Below are 19,294 nucleotides of genomic sequence, written 5' to 3'. Positions count from 1 at the left end.
GGAGGTAGAGGTCCTGCTGCTGGCTTGTTGCCCTCCTACGCCCCCTCCACGTCTCCTGGTGTCCTGGGCTGTCTCCTGGTGTCTCCTCCATGCTCTGGACACTGTGCTGGGAGACACAGCAGACCTTACCACAGCTCACATTGGTAGAGAGTTCATGTCCCCCGTCCAGCTCAGCTGGTAGAGCATGAGACTCTCAGGCTCAAGGTAGAGGGTTCATGTCCCACGCCGGGCGCCACCTTCCTGTGGGCTCTCCACCTTCCTGTGGGCTCTCCACCTTCCTGTGGGCTCTTCACCTTCCTGTGGGCTCTCCACCTTCCTGTGGGCTCTCCACCTTCCTGTGGGCTCGCCACCTTCCTGTGGGCTCTCCACCTGCAGGAAGGTTCTTAATGGGTCAATGTGATCTGGGTGACGGTGCTCAGACTGACACCACCACCACCTGGAAATGGAGGGATGGATGGAGGGTGGGATGGATGGAATTATATTTCAGGTAATTTACTGCTGGGAGTTTGTGTGAGGGATGAGGAGAATAACAAGAATAACTTTATCTATAAAGCACTTTTAAGATCAGTTGTTCCAAGAAGCAGTTACACAAAGTACTTCACAGTAAAAACAAGCAGCCAGTAAAGCAGAACTAGAGATGAACCCCAGAGAGCTGAAGAGAGAGAAAGAAACCCCAGGAGATGAATGGAGCTTCAATTGGAGTAAAAATAGATCAATGGAATAAAAACAAGTAAAACAAAAGGTAAACATCAATTAAAGACGAGTCTGGAGAAGTTGGATATATGAACTTATTATTCATCTCTATGTTCTTCTGGCCAAAACCTCCCGTCCAGCACCGGGTTAGGGTTAGGGTCCAAAGCAGCTGACCCACGCTCCAGCTCGCCAAACCTCCGAGACGAAGAACAACATTCAAAGAAAAGTTCTGAGAGTACGACCCAGAGAAGAGCTGAGCTGCGAACAGCCTCAGAGCCGTGAGGTGGGGTCCCACAATGCAACAGGAGAAGCTCCTGGACATTTCACACCACAAGGTTTCATTATAATCTGACTGATGGTGAGATTACAGACACTTTCTGGAGGAATTGTTGGTTGTTGTGACAAAACATGTTTATCAGCTGAACTCTGCAAAACAACAAAGAAAGTTTGAATTGAAAAGTTTTTCACCACCAAGGAAATAATCTGTGAGCAAGAGTACGTCAAACGACTGCATGGACTAAATGTTCCCCACCAATAGAACCAATAGAAATCAGGCCCGAGAAGATTCTGTTACATTCTGAGGTGATCCGGATTCTGGATTAGGATTTTATTTTGGAGGATTTTAAGGATTATGTCAAACTCCAAAATGACAGATGAAACTTCTGGCTGAGGTCAGAATCTCCAGTTCACCTCCAGCTTCGGTCTGGATGAAACTGGTGGAACCAACAACCGGGTGGAGACGGAGCAGAAGGTTGACTTCAGCTGCAAATACACCCCCTCCACCCCTCCTCCTCCACCCCCTCCTCACCAGCCCTCCTCCCCTCCCCCCCTCCCTCTGCAGCCCCCCCTCCTCCTCCTCCTCCTCCTCCTCCTCCTCCTCTCCTCCTGCTCTCCTCCCGGCTGCTGCTCCCGGACAGTCACCCCGGGCTGCTCCGCCGGACAACATGCTGCTGCTCCGCCTGGTAAGACTCCCGCTCCGGCTGCCGCTGCTCGTTTTGCGCAGATCGGTGCGTAATGACGCGCCGTGGCTGCGCGTGTTTCGGTGGTTTGCTTTCAGATTTGCTCTGCGCTCTTTCATCCGTCCTCCCTGCCGGTAAACAGTTGATGTTCCTGTCAGGTCCGAGTTCCGAGTTCGAAGAGTTAAACGGAGCGGAGCCTCGGCAGCTCGGATCTTCTCACCTTCAGGCTTTCTTCATTCACACATCCAAGGTTCCTTCCAATCTTGTTTTGGGAAAGAAAAACCTGCTTTGGTGAAAGTTTTTAAATTTGAAAGTGAGCTGAAAGAGAATGTTGTTAATTATTGATGTCCTTTAAATCCTGAACAATCCGAGCAAACTCAACTGGGATCAAATGACTTCATTCATCATGATTCAGACACAAACTGGGATTAATTCACACATGTTCTAATCGGTTGAAGCCTGAAGGACTTCATGTCTGAGATCAAATGACTGAAGGTAGAAGAACACAAATGACCAAAACCCACAACCTGCTGATCACAGCTGCTGTCAATCAGAGGCAGGAGAACGAGCACGTGACCGGAGAACAGCCCTTCACAGGGCTGAGGACGTCTCCGGGGTCGTGATCAATTAGTGACGTTACTTCATCTTTATTCTTCATTCAGACCTGTTCGTTCCACTGATGGACTTTGAGCATCATAAAGTTTATTCACAAGTAAAGACTCAAAGTGACCAGCCTTCAGGACGTTTCATGTGTAATCAGGTCTCACCTTGGTGCCCAAATCTGTCTGTAATTTGACACCAGTCTCACTGAACTCAGGAGTCATTTGACCAGTTTCATTAAAAGACGTACTCAGCGCCGTGGGTTTGACCTTTTGGTCCATTTCACTCTATTCAGTCACATTGAGTCTCTCCAGAGCGGTTATTGGTTATTGGGGTTCGGGTTAGTTATTATCTACTAGTCAATCTAATCCCTCCATGGCTTTGGCTTCGCGAACGAAGATTCATGAAGGAGGTCCACCCCGTTTTCTCCCACAAGACCTCTCGTATCTCATCTAATCCCTCCATTTCTATTCTAAACTGTTAATGGAAGGAAATACTAGAATTATTGTAGTTCATGATTGACATAAGTGTGTGTAGTCCCACTGACAGGGTTTGTCTTGGTGTTTCAGCGTCTTCAGATCCAGATCGGTGCAGGTTATTGATGCATTTCTCTGAAAGGTGTTGGAACATCACAACTGTTTGTTGTTTTCAGTCATAAACACACTCAGTGTCGTGATTCTTATTGAATGTGCTTTTATTTTGAAAATGTGCTTGTTTGTTACACAAGGGAACTCATTAATGTATCAACAGTCTGTAAAAGGGCAGAAAGGTCATTTTCTGAACCAGAAATAGAAAAAAAACTTATTTGCTCAGTTTATTTAGCTTTTGAAAAGATCTGATTAGATATTAATCATGTAGTGTCTTTAATAATCCTCCAACATCATTCAGGATTAGAAATGTCTATTTGTATGTTTCAGTGTCTGTAAAGGGTTAATGTGAATACCACAGAGTAACGCTTCTGTTCATGTGGCCATGAGAGGCACAAACTCATCAAGCTTTTAATTTGAAGCAGATTTATTAGGGTGTTCTGAGAGCTGCTGTAAAGAGCCTGGTGTCAAATTACATGCTGATGTTGGGATCATTTCAGGTCCTGAGTGTGTGTGTGTGTGTGTGTGTGTGTGTGTGTGTGTGTGTGTGTGTGTGTGTGTGTGTGTGTGTGTGACGGAGATGTTGGACTAGTGGCCCACATGCTCTGTGGTCTTTGACATAATCATCATAAATCAGCAAATCATTGATTTCACTGCTCAGTTCTGATCATTTCAAGCACTTTTCATTGAATCAACCCAAATTATTTCATGACTCAGTTTAATTTAATGTGAAAATATCACTGATATCGATTTTCAAGGTTTTTCTGTTCAAATTCAAAGGTTTTAAGGCACAAACAAACTAAATATTGTCTTTAAGAGATATTAAAACTGACACATGACACTTGTTTCAGGATTTCAAGCCTACAAAGAGTGTAAATGCCCAAATTCCTCACTTGTAGTTTTCCAATATGTTATAAACTCCCGCCCAGTTACTTCCCAGCCTGTTTGATCAGTGAATCAGTTTCCATATTGATGAGGAGCACGAGGTGGAGGAAGGGCGGATGAGAAAAGCAAAGGGACAGAAAGAGGTGGAGGTGTTTGTCATGAAGACAGACGTTTGCTTCTCACTTCCTGTAACAACGTCCGAGCTGCACTCAGTTCCAGTGGTTCCACTGCCAGATGTGTGTTTTTCAGCCAATCAGCCTTTTAATCATGTGATATGAGTGACGGAGGCTCAGACACCCGGGACTTTCAAATGCTTTTTAATCCTGCTGGCTTTACTTCAGGTTTTCCACTTCTCAGCTCTTCATCAATCTCTTTATATGGTCGTCTGCTTCAGAGACGATGATGCTGGTGTCAAATTACTGGAGGTGTCGGCTTGCTCTGTGCTTTTCACGTAGAGTTTCCAGGCCAGTCGGATCTGCTGAGTCGGAGGTTTAAAAAGAGTTTCAGACAGGAAATGAAGTTCAGATGACGATCAGGATTTTTACACTCTGGCTGATCAAGGCGACACAGGAAGCTCCAGGAAACCGAGGAGAACTCTAGAACCAGCTCAAGAAGTCTCCGTTAATCTAAAGCTCATTTTGAAGGATTGTGGAGGTCAGAGGTCAGTAAGCTGCAGCCGCTCCAGGCTCAACAGCTCCTCCACCAGGGTGTCCAGAGACCACGCCTCCTTCTGAATGAGTGTTCTGCTTCCTTCATGAAGGAACCTCCTGCTCTGGTGGAACCCCCTGCTCTGGTGGAACCGCCTGGTCTGGTGGAACCCCCTGGTCTGGTGGAACCTCCTGGTCTGGTGGAACCGCCTGGTCTGGTGGAACCCCCTGGTCTGGTGGAACCGCCTGGTCTGGTGGAACCCCCTGGTCTGGTGGAACCGCCTGGTCTGGTGGAACCCCCTGGTCTGGTGGAACCTCCTGGTCTGGTGGAACCGCCTGGCCTGGTGGAACCCCCTGGTCTGGTGGAACCTCCTGGTCTGGTGGAACCTCCTGGTCTGGTGGAACCCCCTGCTCTGGTGGAACTGCCTGGTCTGGTGGAACCCCCTGGTCTGGTGGAACCTCCTGCTCTGGTGGAACCCCCTGGTCTGGTGGAACCCCCTGCTCTGGTGGAACCGCCTGGTCTGGTGGAACCTCCTGGTCTGGTGGAACCTCCTTGTCTGGTGGAACCCCCTTGTCTGGTGGAACCCCCTTGTCTGGTGGAACCTCCTGGTCTGGTGGAACCTCCACTGTGTGTTCTGATGGACCCTCGTTCTGTCCTCAGGTGGTCTGGACCCTGATGGTCCTGCTCGGCTCTGACTCCTGCTGTGGCTTCGTGTACGACCGGCCCAAACGTTCCGGAGAGGACGGATCCTCCTCCAGGACCGAGCGTGAGTAAGAACACCAAGGGTTGCCATGGTTTCTGGACTGTAACTGCAACTAGAACTCTGGGAGGCTTGTGTGACTTCTATTGAGAAGTGACTTACATTTGTAGATGAACTCCTTCAGGATTAACTCTGGTTTTCTCTTATCCAGGTAACTTCAGGATTAACTCTGGTTTTCTCTTATCCAGGTAACTTCAGGATTAACTCTGGTTTTCTCTTATCCAGGTAACTTCAGGATTAACTCTGGTTTTCTCTTATCCAGGTAACTTCAGGATTAACTCTGGTTTTCTCTTATCCAGGTAACTTCAGGATTAACTCTGGTTTTCTCTTATCCAGGTAACTTCAGGATTAACTCTGGTTTTCCCTTATCCAGATAACTTCAGGATTAACTCTGGTTTTCTCTTATCCAGATAACTTCAGGATTAACTCTGGTTTTCTCTTATCCAGGTAACTTCAGGATTAACTCTGGTTTTCTCTTATCCAGATAACTTCAGGATTAACTCTGGTTTTCTCTTATCCAGGTAACTTCAGGATTAACTCTGGTTTTCCCTTATCCAGATAACTTCAGGATTAACTCTGGTTTTCTCTTATCCAGATAACTTCAGGATTAACTCTGGTTTTCTCTTATCGAGGTAACTTCAGGATTAACTCTGGTTTTCTCTTATCGAGGTAACTTCAGGATTAACTCTGGTTTTCTCTTATCCAGGTAACTTCAGGATTAACTCTGGTTTTCCCTTATCCAGATAACTTCAGGATTAACTCTGGTTTTCTCTTATCCAGATAACTGCAGGATTAACTCTGGTTTTCTCTTATCCAGGTAACTGCAGGATTAACTCTGGTTTTCCGCACTACGACTCTCGCTCACTTCTCACCAGGATAAATCACCTGGTAACTGACGCTGAAAGTCTAACCTGCTCTGGAGCAGGATATGTTCTAGATAAGAGGTCAGAGCTCCGCCTCCTGACCAATCAGATCTCTTGGAAAATGCCCCGCCCATTCTTAAATGATGGTGATTGGTGGGCAGGTTCAGCTCTGAGCTGCAGCAGAGAGGAGATGATAAATTAATCTAGAACAATCTTTTTGACATAATAAAATAAATCCTGGTCTCTGAGGCTCTGAAGGAGGTTCTGGTTCTTGTTCTTGTTCTTGTTCTTGTTCTTGTTCTTGTTCTTGTTCTTGTTCTTGTTCTTGTTCTTGTTCTTGTTCTTGTTCCAGGTCTGTTTATCTCCACGAGGGTTGATCTAGAATAATGAGGTTCATGATCACACCTGACAGAACTGCAGAACCATGCATTTATGGAACCAGAACTACTCGTGTCGTCATGGTGATGAATTAATATTCCAACAGGAAACACAAGAGAACCTCCGCCTCAGAACCAGTGATGGAGAACCTAAAGTAAAAGAAGAGCAGTGAGGAAGTTCAGCCTGGAACCTTTCTGCTGGAATAAAGTGGAACTGAGTGATCACAGTGCTGTTCCTTTATATCACTGATCCATTAATCTGCTCTAATCTCACCAAGTCAGGAAGGTTCTGGTTCTGGCTGCAGCAGCAGTGTTGCTTTGAGCTGCTGGATGAGTTTGAATTCCTCATAATCTCAGAGATTAACTGCTCCTTCAGTAATCTGTAAACTGCTCTGCTGAGTTTCTCTGTGCGTGATTGGTCAGATGCTGCAAGCTCCGCCCCTTTCATGTGAACGTGAACACGTAGGTCTGTGTTGAACCAGAGAGTTGAGAACCTGCTTGGTAGGAACGGTGATCAGGATCAGTCAACCAGGAACCAGAGAACCTGGATGTGTTGATCAGGTTCCTGGTTCAGGCCTCAGGATATGTTGATCAGGTTCCTGGTTCAGGCCTCAGGATATGTTGATCAGGTTCCTGGTTCAGGCCTCAGGATATGTTGATCAGGTTCCTAGTTCAGGCCTCAGGATATGTTGATCAGGTTCCTGGTTCAGGCCTCAGGATATGTTGATCAGGTTCCTGGTTCAGGCCTCAGGATATGTTGATCAGGTTCCTGGTTCAGGCCTCAGGATATGTTGATCAGGTTCCTGGTTCAGGCCTCAGGATATGTTGATCAGGTTCCTAGTTCAGGCCTCAGGATATGTTGATCAGGTTCCTGGTTCAGGCCTCAGGATATGTTGATCAGGTTCCTGGTTCAGGCCTCAGGATATGTTGATCAGGTTCCTGGTTCAGGCCTCAGGATATGTTGATCAGGTTCCTGGTTCAGGCCTCAGGATATGTTGATCAGGTTCCTGGTTCAGGCCTCAGGATATGTTGATCAGGTTCCTGGTTCAGGCCTCAGGATATGTTGATCAGGTTCCTGGTTCAGGCCTCAGGATATGTTGATCAGGTTCCTGGTTCAGGCCTCTGCTCTTCCACTCCGGGTTCCAACTCAGAGTCATGTGACTGTGATTGTGTTCGATCGGTAGGTAAACACCGTCAGTGTTTCCTCCATATCTGCTTCAACCATGTTTCACTTTTCTGCACCATCAGTGGTCTGCTGGCGTCGAAACCAGGATATCTCTGTTACCTGGATAAACATACCAGGATATCTCTCTTACCTAGATTAACATACCAGGATATCTCTGTTACCTGGATTAACATACCAGGATATCTCTGTTACCTGGATTAACATACCAGGATATCGCTCTTACCTAGATTAACATACCAGGATATCTCTCTTACCTAGAATAATATACCATGATATCTTTGTTACCTAGATTAACATACCAGGATATCTGTGTTACCTAGATTAACTAACCCAGACATTCTGGATCCTCATCAGCATTAACAGGAAGCAGGTCATCACCTCACTAGTTCAACCAGAGTTTCCCTCCAGGATCAGAGCGTTCACATGAAAGGGGCGGAGCTTGCAGCGTGTGACCAATCACAGAGGGAGAAACCCTGCAGAGCAGCTGACTCTACCATAGAGCAGCAGTTAATCTCTGAGATTATGAAGAATTCCAACCCATCCAGCAGCTCAAAGCAACACTGCTGCTGCAGCCAGAACCAGAACCTTCCTGACTTGTTAATGCTGACTTGGTGAGATTAGAGCAGATTAATTCATGGGACAATAGAACCGGAGTCACTTTCACTTTATTCCAGCAGAACGGTTCCAGGCAGAGCTTCCTCACTGCTCTTCTTTTACTTTACATTTTACCTCCACTGGTTCTGAGGCGGAGGTTCTGAGGAGGAGGTTCTGAGGAGGAGGTTCTGAGGCGGAGGTTCTGAGGCGGAGGTTCTGAGGCGGAGGTTCTGAGGAGGAGGTTCCTCCGTGTGAGTGTGTTTCCTGTTGGAATATTAATTCATCACTGTGACGACAGGAGAAGTTCTGCTTCCATTAATTCATGGTTCTGCAGTTCTGTCAGCGTCAGCATTATTATTAAGATCATTATTCCAGATCAACCCTCGTGGAGCCAAACAGACTTGGAACAAGTCAAGAACAAGAACCAGGACAAGAACCAGGACAAGAACCAGGACAAGAACCAGAACCACAACCAGAACAAGAACATCCTTCAAAGCTCAGAGACCAGGATTTATTGGGTTCTGTCAAAAAGATTGTTCTAGATACGTTCTCCTCTCCTCTCTGCTGCAGCTCAGCGCTGAACCTGCCTACTAATCACCATCATTTAAGAATGGGCGGGGCATTACCCAAGAGATCTGATTGGTCAGGAGGCGGAGCTTTACACTCACTGTGATCTTATCCAGAACATATCCTGCTCCGGAGCAGGTTAGACATTCGGAGTCAGTTACCATGGTGATTTATCCTGGGAAGAAGTGAACCAGCGTTGGAGCACGGAAAACCAGAGTTAATCCTGAAGTTACCAAGATAAGAGAAAACAGAGTTAATCCTGAAGTTACGTGGATAAGAGTAAACCAGAGTTAATCCTGAAGTTCACTGGATAACAGAAAACCAGAGTTAATCCTGAAGAAACCAGAGTTAATCCTGAAATTACCTCCATAAGAGAAAACCAGTGTTAATTCTGAAATTACCTCCATAAGAGAAAACCTGTGTTAACTGGATAAAAAAAGCCAGAGTTAATCCTGAAGTTACCTAGATAAGCGAAAACCAGTGTTAATCCTGAAGTTACCTGGATAAGAGAACACCAGAGTTAATCCTGAAGTTGCTTCCATAAGAGAAAACCCAGAGTTAATCCTGAAATTGCCTAGATAAAAGAAAACCAGAGTTAATCCTGAAGTTACCTCCATAAGAGAAAACCTGAGTTAACTGGATAAAAGAAGCCAGAGGTAATCCTGAAGTGACCTGGATAAGAGAAAACCAGAGTTAATCCTGAAGTTACCTAGATAAAAGAAAACCAGAGTTAATCCTGAAGTTACCTAGATAAAAGAAAACCAGAGTTAATCCTGAAGTTGCCTCCATAAGAGAAAACCTGTGTTAACTGGATAAAAAAAAGCCAGAGTTAATCCTGAAGTTACCTAGATAAGCAAAAACCAGTGTTAATCCTGAAGTTACCTGGATAAGAGAACACCAGAGTTAATCCTGAAGTTGCTTCCATAAGAGAAAACCCAGAGTTAATCCTGAAATTGCCTAGATAAAAGAAAACCAGAGTTAATCCTGAAGTTACCTCCATAAGAGAAAACCTGAGTTAACTGGATAAAAGAAGCCAGAGGTAATCCTGAAGTGACCTGGATAAGAGAAAACCAGAGTTAATCCTGAAGTTACCTAGATAAAAGAAAACCAGTGTTAATCCTGAAGTTGCCTCCATAAGAGAAAACCCAGAGTTAATCCTGAAGTTAACTCCATAAGAGAAAACCTGAGTTAACTGGATAAAAGAAGCCAGAGTTAATCCTGAAGTTACCTAGATAAGAGAAAACCAGAGTTAATCCTGAAGTTACCTCCTTAAGAGAAAACCAGAGTTAATCCTGAAGTGACCTGGATAAGAGAAAACCAGAGTTGTGTCGATAAACAATAAATCAAGAGCAATCAATCAATGTTTCACTGTCTTAAATCTGTCAGGAGCCACATGGTGGCGCTGTCCACAGCTGGGAGACGTCTGGACGGAGAAAGAAGCTGAGATACCAGGATAAACTGACAGTCGGACAGAGACGAGCCTTTTCTGTTCCTCCTGGGACGTTTACTGAAATCTAGCTGCTGAGATCTCTACTCTGATGTTGGTGGTTTTAGTACTGAACACACACACACACACACACACACACACACACACACACACACACACACACACACACACACACACACACACACACACACACACACACACAGTAGAGAACAATGAGCTCTAAACATGAACAACAGGAGAACATTCTAGTGGACGGACCATCAAGCTGGATTGTTATTACGGTGACTGTCAAAATAAAACCATCAAGCTGGATTGTTATTACAGTGACTGTCAAAATAAAACTACCAAGTCGAGAAGAATATGAACTGGGAGTCATGCTTAGTTTTGTTTCCATGGAGATGGAGTTGCAGGGTTTTCAGCGGCTCTGTGTACCGTTGTTGTATAAAGAAGTTTTCTCTGTTCACTTGAAAAGGTTGAGGTGTTCATGTGGCCTGAACTCTGGTTAGTGTGAAGGACTGGTTGGTGGTCGTTGGGTGAGAGGTGGTTGAACCCTCTTCAGGAGGGTTCAACTCACCTGGAAACTCGTTGGGCTTCAGTTTTGCAGACGTTCAGTAGCGCAGCCACACAAAGAAAAAAAGCTGCAGCTCCAGAGCGGCTGGGCTCCAGAGCGGCTGGGCTCCAGAGCGGCTGGGCTCCAGAGCGGCTGGGCTCCAGAGCGGCTGGGCTCCAGAGCGGCTGGGCTCCAGAGCGGCTGGGCTCCAGAGCGGCTGGGCTCGCAGCGCGGGAGGTTTACTTTGGACCAACGTCCATGTGCCTTGGCTGAGTGCAGGGAGGACATGCCACAGTCCACAGGCCCAGTCCAACAAAGACGGGTGGATTTCTGCACAGTAAATGTTGAACTGTGGACGAGTTTCAGGTTGAATGAGTCTCATGGCAGGAAGGCCTGAACAACGCTCTCACTGCAGCTGCAGTGGGACAGTATTCCACTGAGCGGGGGGACTCACTCTACTTTGAGTCAATATTCAGAGTTTTCTTCTGGAACAGGACATGCTGTAGGTCTGAGGTTCCAAACCTGAGGTCTGGGCCTCGTTAGAAGCTGCCAGGCACCGGGGCGGGGGAGGGGGGGGTGGGGGGTTCAACTACATTAGTGCTTGTCAAATCAAACCATAAAACACTGTGTACACTCCCCAGCAGACCTGCTGCTTTGGGGCGGTGGAGCAAGTCGTTTGCAAGTTGGAATCCCCCCCACATGTGGAAGTCCACATGTGGACTTCCACATGTTGAAGTGTCCTTGAGCAAGACTCTGAAGCTCCGGTTGCTTCCGGTGGATGGACTGCTTTGGGCGAATGTGACTAACAGTGTAAAGTGGATTTTGAATTGAGCGTCTTGTGTTTCTTGGAGTGGGCGTGTCCTCCAGTCTTCACCGTGGCGTTTTACAGAATCTGAGATCAGACCAGCGGGGCAGCAGCTCTTCTTCACTCCCGTTTACACAAAGGTTTCCTGCACCAACGGTGACCAGAGTGTCTAAAAACACAACTTTTTGAAAACACTCCATCTTCCTGAAAATGGGTCACAAAACGCAACTTTTCTGACCACTGTCGTAGTCACTAGTGGTTCTGCACATGCTCAGTAGCTGTACAACAAGAACAACGTTCCCTCCGTGGTGTCGTGATTCCCAGTCCATATTCTCCTGGACTTGCTACTTTTATTTTGACAGTCACAGTTTTGCTTTCATCATAATGAGCACACACACACACACACACACACACACACACACACACACACACACACACACACACACACACACACACACACACACACACACACACACACACACACACACACACACACACACACACACACACACACAAGCTACTGCCAACTGGCGGAGCAGCATAAATAATTCCAGGTTACTTAACGTAAAACTCCCAACACACACACACACACACACACACACACACACACACACACACACACACACACACACGTGTGTGTGTCGCAGCAGCAGAGCAGCTCTTACATCCACTGAGGTTCGCTGAAAAAGCCCCGTTGGCGTCCTGCAGCAGTTTTTTCTTGTGCACAAGGAGCACGTTGTTGAAAAGGCAGTAGCTGCCTCTGTCTGGCTGTCAGATGTGCAGGATGTCTTCAGTTAGGCCAACGTTCTCTCCCTGCAGGTCGGCAGCCAGACGGAGAAGAGGCTGAAAGCATTCTGGACTTTTAAAGACCTGGAGTGTCTTCGTGGCGAGACAACATTTAGCATAGTTGAGGTCTCTGGAGCACACTGAGCACTGAGTAACTCTGGAATCTGGCACTCGCAGTTTGATGGAGTTTTTGGGTAAAATACAACAAATCTACAAAGACCCCATTTACACAACAACGACCCACTGGAACCTGCATGGCTTTGGTGGAAAAGTTTTGAAAACGATGGCTGTCCTCATGGAAATGCTGAAAAGGTTGTCGGTCACATGCCAGGCTGTTTCCTGAACACACACACACACACACACACACACACACACACACACACACACACACACACACACACACACACACACACACACACACACACACACACACACACACACACACACACACACACACATACACACACACACACAGTAGCAAGTAAACACTGAAGCTCCTTTACCCTGGGACTCCTCGTCCTCATGTCTGCTGTGTCTCCACGTATGCAGACGATGTTCTAGTTAATGGACTCAGAAGATCAAGCAGCAGAAACACTGCATTGTCAGTTTGCACCAAATTGTGCCAGAGACCATGTTGTGTGATGTGTCCCATCAAAAAGCAGTTTGCCAAGGAGTTATTTTCTAGAGTAACACACCAGTCAAAACCATCTATTTCCCCCGTTGTTCTTACACCGTTTCCTGTCAATGCAACACCATGAAACCAACGGATGTAGTACATATCCTGGCCTTTCCACTGTGCAAGGCACTCTGCACATCTTTGCTCCAGTTGACTCTATGAATGAGAACCAGCTGCCGAGGACTAACCTGCGACGGCCCTGTGTCTCCTCCAGGGGGAGGTATAAACTCTCGCACGCTTTGCACTACAGAACCTGGAGATAAGTGCCGGCCTGATGGCATTGTCAAATTTTTCCACTCTGGAACTTGTTTTCAAAAAACTGTTTTCTGGCTCCTAAAATGCCAAATTGTGTGGAAGACAACCATGGGTGACAGAAACCATGGTTACGTGAAATGGCGTTGTCATGTGGGCGGGGCCTTACATGGATGACGGCCTACAGCCAAGTTGTCAAACATCAGGCCCGTGGGCCCAAACCGGCCCACAAAAGGCTCCAATCCGCCAAGAAAATGTAAAAGACAACATTGATTTCTAAACAAGCTTCTTCAGAGACGACGCGACCCTAACCCGCACCTTAACCTTAACCTTAACCTTAACCTTAACCTTAACCCTAACCCTAACCCTAACCCTAACCCTAACCTTAACCTTAACCTTAACCTTAACCTTAACCTTAACCTTAACCTTAACCTTAACCTTAACCTTAACCTTAACCTTAACCTTAACCTTAACCCTAACCCGCACCTTAACCTTAACCTTAACCTTAACCTTAACCTTAACCTTAACCTTAACCTTAACCCTAACCCTAACCCTAACCCTAACCCTAACCCTAACCCTAACCCTAACCCTAACCCTAACCTTAACCTTAACCTTAACCTTAACCTTAACCTTAACCTTAACCTTAACCCTAACCCTAACCCTAACCCTAACCCTAACCCTAACCCTAACCCTAACCCTAACCCTAACCCTAACCCTAACCCTAACCCTAACCCTAACCCTAACCCTAACCCTAACCCTAACCTTAACCTTAACCTTAACCTTAACCTTAACCTTAACCCTAACCCTAACCCTAACCCTAACCCTAACCCTAACCCTAACCCTAACCCTAACCCTAACCCTAACCCTAACCCTAACCACGTCGCGTGGCGTGGTGAAAGTCGTCCAGGGTGAACACGAGCGTACCACCGATTGTAGGACGATTCGTCCGCAGATGAGAGTTCAGAATTTCTTTGAGGAAATAAATCCTGTGCAATGTACTTTTACATATTATTTTGGGGCGATTGTGGCTCAGTGGTAGAGTCGGTTGACCAATAAGCGGAGGGTTGGCAGTTCAAACCCCACTCCTTGGGCAAGGCACTTCACCCACATTGCCTGGTTAATGGTCTCTGTACGCGCTGTGAGTCAGCCTGAAAGAAGCACTATATAAATCCAAGCCATTATTATACATATCTAGTATATGTCCATGGATGTTTAGTATGGTATCATGTGGTTTTGTTTACCATTCTCTTAATAGTAAACAAATTGAACAAGTGCACGTCAATACATTTTGAGGAATTACTTTTGAGGAGAAGCTCAGTTATATAGCTGAAGTCAAACTAGCAAAAACAATCTTGGTATAAAGTGTAAATCAGTATTAGATCAAAATTCACTCATCTTATTACGTAACTCCCTCATTCGTCCATATCTGAGTTATATACATATCTGCTGTGGAAATCAGGGGGACAATTATAAAACAAACATTTTTTTACTTCAGAAGACCATTAGACTCAAAAATCAAGCTGATTATTATTTTGCTCCAACAAATCCTGTTTGCCAAATCAAAGATGTTAAAAATACACAGTATTGTCGACCTTAATACACTAGCATGTTTTTGTGACAAATACACTTAATAATCCTTCCAAATTTGTCAAATATTCCACTCAGCAGTATCTGTGAGCCACCTTTCCGACGACCCGCCCTACTCTGCTTCTAATTGGCTGGTACTCGCTGCATTCACTGATCTGATTGGTCCATGTCTGTTTGCTGGGCAGCATGAGAGCCAGTCAGAGGAGTCATGAGTAGAACCAGAACGCTCACTGATGAACTGTACTGAACTCATGGAACAATGATCAGATACTCTGGACAGATTTTTTCCCGAAATAGTTGTTTTATGTGTTTCTAGGAAAAGAATGGTGTTTCTGGGCTGCTTTAAAAAACAGCAAAAACCAAGCGAGGTCTCCAGGGATCAGGTCTTCTGGGGCCTCAGACTGGAACAGGTCCATCAGAGAGGGTGGAGCTCGGTCTATGTCAATGACGATGTTGTGGAACTGCAAGAAGGACTATGTTGGGAATCCCCCAAATGGGGCCCTACCTGTTGTGACCCTGCAGTGGGGGAGGGAGGACTGTGAGCGACGGCCAGCATTTAGTCCATATCGTCAAAAACAACAGAACCTGAATCCCCTGTAGACTCAGACACTCTGCTAATCCACCTAATCAGAACCCCGGAGAATTTCTTGCTGCAGTAAAACACTTTGAAAAATGAAGCACCTCAAATCACCTGCACCTGCAAAAAGACAAAAACAGAAAGACGAGAGAAGAACGAGTAGAAACGAGAAGGAGGTCGATCAGATCTCAATGTTTACAGGTGAGAACTCTCCCAGTGTTCTGGCTCTGCGTTTACCTGGCTGGGTCCAATTTCTGTGCTCTGGAAAACCGGACACAACTCGTGATGAATATCTGAATATTCCCTCCTGATATTGAGGTAGAACATTGAACATGTTCTACCTGAAGCTTCGACTTTGGTTCCAGTCAGCATGAGGTTCTTCTGTGTGCTCCAACAAATGTAGAGAGTGTGTTGTGACGCTCTTTATCTGTAGAGAAGTAGTGAACTTCTCCTGCGACTCTTTAACTTGGGCTTTGGAGAAATAGAAATAACAAAAACTACTATTTGAAAAATGCCGTTGGTGTTAAGCTGTGGTTCTTTCTTCTGCAGCCCGGCCGGGATGGAGCTCCTGCAGGAATCGGTGTTTCGAGCTGGTGGAGATGGAACCTCCCAACTGCCGCTGTGACAACCTGTGCAAGACCTACAACAGCTGCTGCACAGACTTCGATCAGCTCTGCCTCCGCACAGGTAGGCCCGCGCTCCCCCCTCCGGTCCATGAAGGGAGGTAAACTCAGACTGTTGAGAACCACAGCAGAACCTCTGTCGTCCCTCCAACTGTCTTCTCACCTGCCGGGTCAGTTCTGACTCACACACACACCAACACTTTCAGGGGATTTGATGAGGCTCGTCGTCCAGCTTGAGGTCAAGTCACACAAGAGACTGAACCAGAACCACCCCAACCAGTACCAGGACCACCCCAATCAGAACCAGAACTACCCCATCCAGAACCAGAACCACCCGATCCAGTACCAGGACCACCCGATCCAGTACCAGGACCACCCCCATCAGAACCAGAACTACCCCATCCAGAACCAGAACCACCCGATCCAGTACCAGTACCACCCAATCCAGAACCAGAACCACCCGATCCAGAACCAGAACCACCCCAGCCAGAACCAGGAGCACCCCAACCAGAACCAGAACCACCCGATCCAGTCGTCACAAATACAAAAGTTTTCCAGGTTTTCTCTGGATTGATCGAGGTTCTTTGGCCTGAACAAATCAAATATTCCTCCTGTTGCCCGACTTCTTGCTTTTCCCTGAAGAAGTTCTGAGATAAAACTAATCTCCATTCACCAGCTCAGTTCAGAGCTCTGCAATCCTCCCGGTTTCCAATCCTCTTCACTCTGATGCTGCTAAAGACTTCCATGTATGTAAATGAGTTCTGCTCACAATAGCCATTGAAGCTCCTCCCCCTGTTCCTGAGAGGAGGAGCTCCTCCTGAAGCCCCTCCCCCTGTTCCTGAGAGGAGGAGCTCCTCCTGAAGCTCCTCCCCCTGTTCCTGAGAGGAGGAGCTCCTGCTGAAGCCCCTCCCCCTGTTCCTGAGAGGAGGAGCTCCTGCTGAAGCTCCTCCTCCTGTTCCTGAGAGGAGGAGCTCCTGCTGAAGCTCCTCCCCCTGTCCCTGAGAGGAGTGTCTGTATCTCATTAAAAGACGCCATGTTGTGTCAGGATGACGTTTCAATAAACCAGTTAACAAATCAACCAGTGAGCAAAGCGACGTATGTAAACAACAAGGGAGGTTTATGGTGATGAAATAAATAAATATTGATGGTAAGTCCAGAGTGACGATCGTCACGACCAATCAGCAGACGGCTGCGTTGTAGCTCCTCCTCCTCACAGACGTTCCTCGGTGCTAGGTACCTCAACGGAGGGGTAGCGGAAAATCGTAGCCGGCGGTCGCGGGTTCTTTCCGTACCATCCACACCCCACGTCGTTCCACAACAGAAAGTGCAGTGGAACCACACCTAATAAATACTGCTCACAATAAGTACTTGCTCTACTGCGACGCCACGGATCTTGGGTCCTGGTTGGTCCAGTTTTCTGGGACTGTAACTGAAACTCATTGAAATCTGGTGCATTTTTGTGATTATTAAGTTTTTCAAGGTCGCCTCATGATCCAGGATGGAGCCTTTGGCCTTGGTACCACTCTTATAAAGTATGAGTACTAACCATACCTAGTACTGATACGAGTACATTTTAAGTTCCATAACCCAGTTCCTACTTCATAAACAAACGATATGCGAAGGCTCTGTTTTGCCGTGATCCTCATTGGCGACACTCCCTCAGACGTTGTTTTGGTGTCTGGAGCTGTCGTGAGTATGAGTAGGAATACTGCATACGTGCAGTATCAGACCCGATACTGGTATTTTCTTTACTGATAATGACTCTTTTTTTTTTTTGCACGATTACCTCAAAGGAACCACATAAGAAAGGCTGAACTGGGTTGAAGTGATCAGTGGACCCAGACTCAGGCTCAGAGATGTTCTGCTGCTCCAGTTGGAGTTCAGAGGATAGAAAGCGAGAGCAGGATGGACCCTGGTTCTGGTTGTGAGGTTGTGGCTTTCATGAGTCGGCGTTGATCAGTCCGGGGTTGAATAAAGGTGTTTGAGGCTGTCGTCCTTGAATGTTTGACCTTTGACCTTCCTGCACACAGAGGGGGGCTACGAGTGCTCTAAAGATCGTTGTGGGGAAACTCGGAACGAGCAGCACGCCTGCCACTGCTCCGAAGACTGCCTGGCCCGAGGGGACTGCTGTACCAACTACAAGAAACTGTGTAAAGGTGGGTACTTCAGTCAAGTACGGGGGAGCGTTCTGAGCCCCAGGTGACTCCAACAAGCACTGAGGGTTCATGTTGTTCTCATGACGGCCACTAGTGGCACTCCAGTGTCTTCACACCGTCTTTCTTCGTGGTTTTGGTCCACCCAGGGAGGGTGTAGAAAATGTTCCCTGTATTGGAGAAGAGGCGTTAAATTCAGAGTGTGAGCAGAACATGAAGAACCTGGATTCCTTCATTGTTCTGTCAAACGTGTCACACATGCAGAGCAGCGTGTCAGAGGTCAGTTTTCCCTGAGTATTTTCAAAAAGTTCAGTTTTCAGGTATTGTGATCCCCGTTGTCGTGTGGACGAGCAGCCAGAAGTCAACGTTTACCGCCTGAAAACTGAAAGAAGCTAAAGCACAAACATTTACACAAGAACCAGTGTAACCAGAAAACGTTCTCCACTGTGCGGTCCGTTTACACGACAGCCGTGTTCAGATCCACTGCATCCATGACTTTTATATCTCGGCTCCCACGGTGGAACTCCAGTAAAGCAACATGGCCGACCCGTAGTGGTTTGACTCGTATTCTAGTTTGATCGTCCGTATCAGTAGATTAATAGTGGAGATTCTCCCCCGATAGCTTTCATTCATCATCAGTCCATCTGAATGTCGGTTCTCTCCATTTTGTTCACCTTTATGGTCTATTGTTCTCTGCACACATGTTTGTGCAGTTTCATTACAAAAACAAGCAATAGCGCCCTCCCGTGGCTCGGCAGACTAACTACATCATCTGCTGCTGCAGTGGAAACTCGACACTTCATTTCATGGTCAAGGTGTTTTCACGTGAAACCTTTTGGGTGTTTGTTTACATGACGACGGAGCTTAGAGCCACTGAAATACAACTTTTTGAAAACTGCTCCCAAGGTGGAACTTTTACAGGGTAAAACTACACATTCTGAAAATGCTCCGCTCCGCCTCTGTGTAGACGGAGGAGACGCTGCCACTGGTCACCGCGGCCGTAGTAACTAGTCCTTCTGCACATGCTCAGTAGAGTCAATCAGAACAAAGTTTCCTCCGCGGTGTCATGACTCCCAGTCCAGACTCTCCTGGACTTGGCACTTTTATTTTGACAGTCAC

General features: G+C 46.7%; 1 protein-coding gene across 3 annotated transcripts in view; it reads left to right on the top strand.

Moving 5' to 3' along the window:
* Window positions 1–1,588: 1,588 nt before the first annotated feature.
* enpp2 (ectonucleotide pyrophosphatase/phosphodiesterase 2) overlaps window positions 1,589–19,294 on the top strand; it is a 54,654-nt gene continuing 36,948 nt past the window's right edge. The window contains exons 1-4 of one of the 3 annotated variants that reach the window (XM_080470649.1): window positions 1,589–1,655; window positions 5,033–5,138; window positions 15,949–16,086; window positions 18,053–18,178. In XM_080470649.1, the coding sequence (XP_080326775.1) occupies window positions 1,638–1,655; window positions 5,033–5,138; window positions 15,949–16,086; window positions 18,053–18,178 (388 nt within the window). In that variant the 5' untranslated portion in view covers window positions 1,589–1,637. The remainder of the gene's footprint in view (window positions 1,656–5,032; window positions 5,139–15,948; window positions 16,087–18,052; window positions 18,179–19,294) is intronic. The other 2 variants (XM_080470650.1, XM_080470648.1) reach the window with 2 other exon arrangements.

This window comes from Lipophrys pholis (genome assembly GCF_963383615.2).
Source record: "Lipophrys pholis genome assembly, chromosome: 9".
NCBI classification, from domain to species: domain Eukaryota; kingdom Metazoa; phylum Chordata; class Actinopteri; order Blenniiformes; family Blenniidae; genus Lipophrys; species Lipophrys pholis.
Note: the sequence above shows the minus strand (reverse complement) of the source record. Positions and strands in the feature narration are given on the sequence as shown.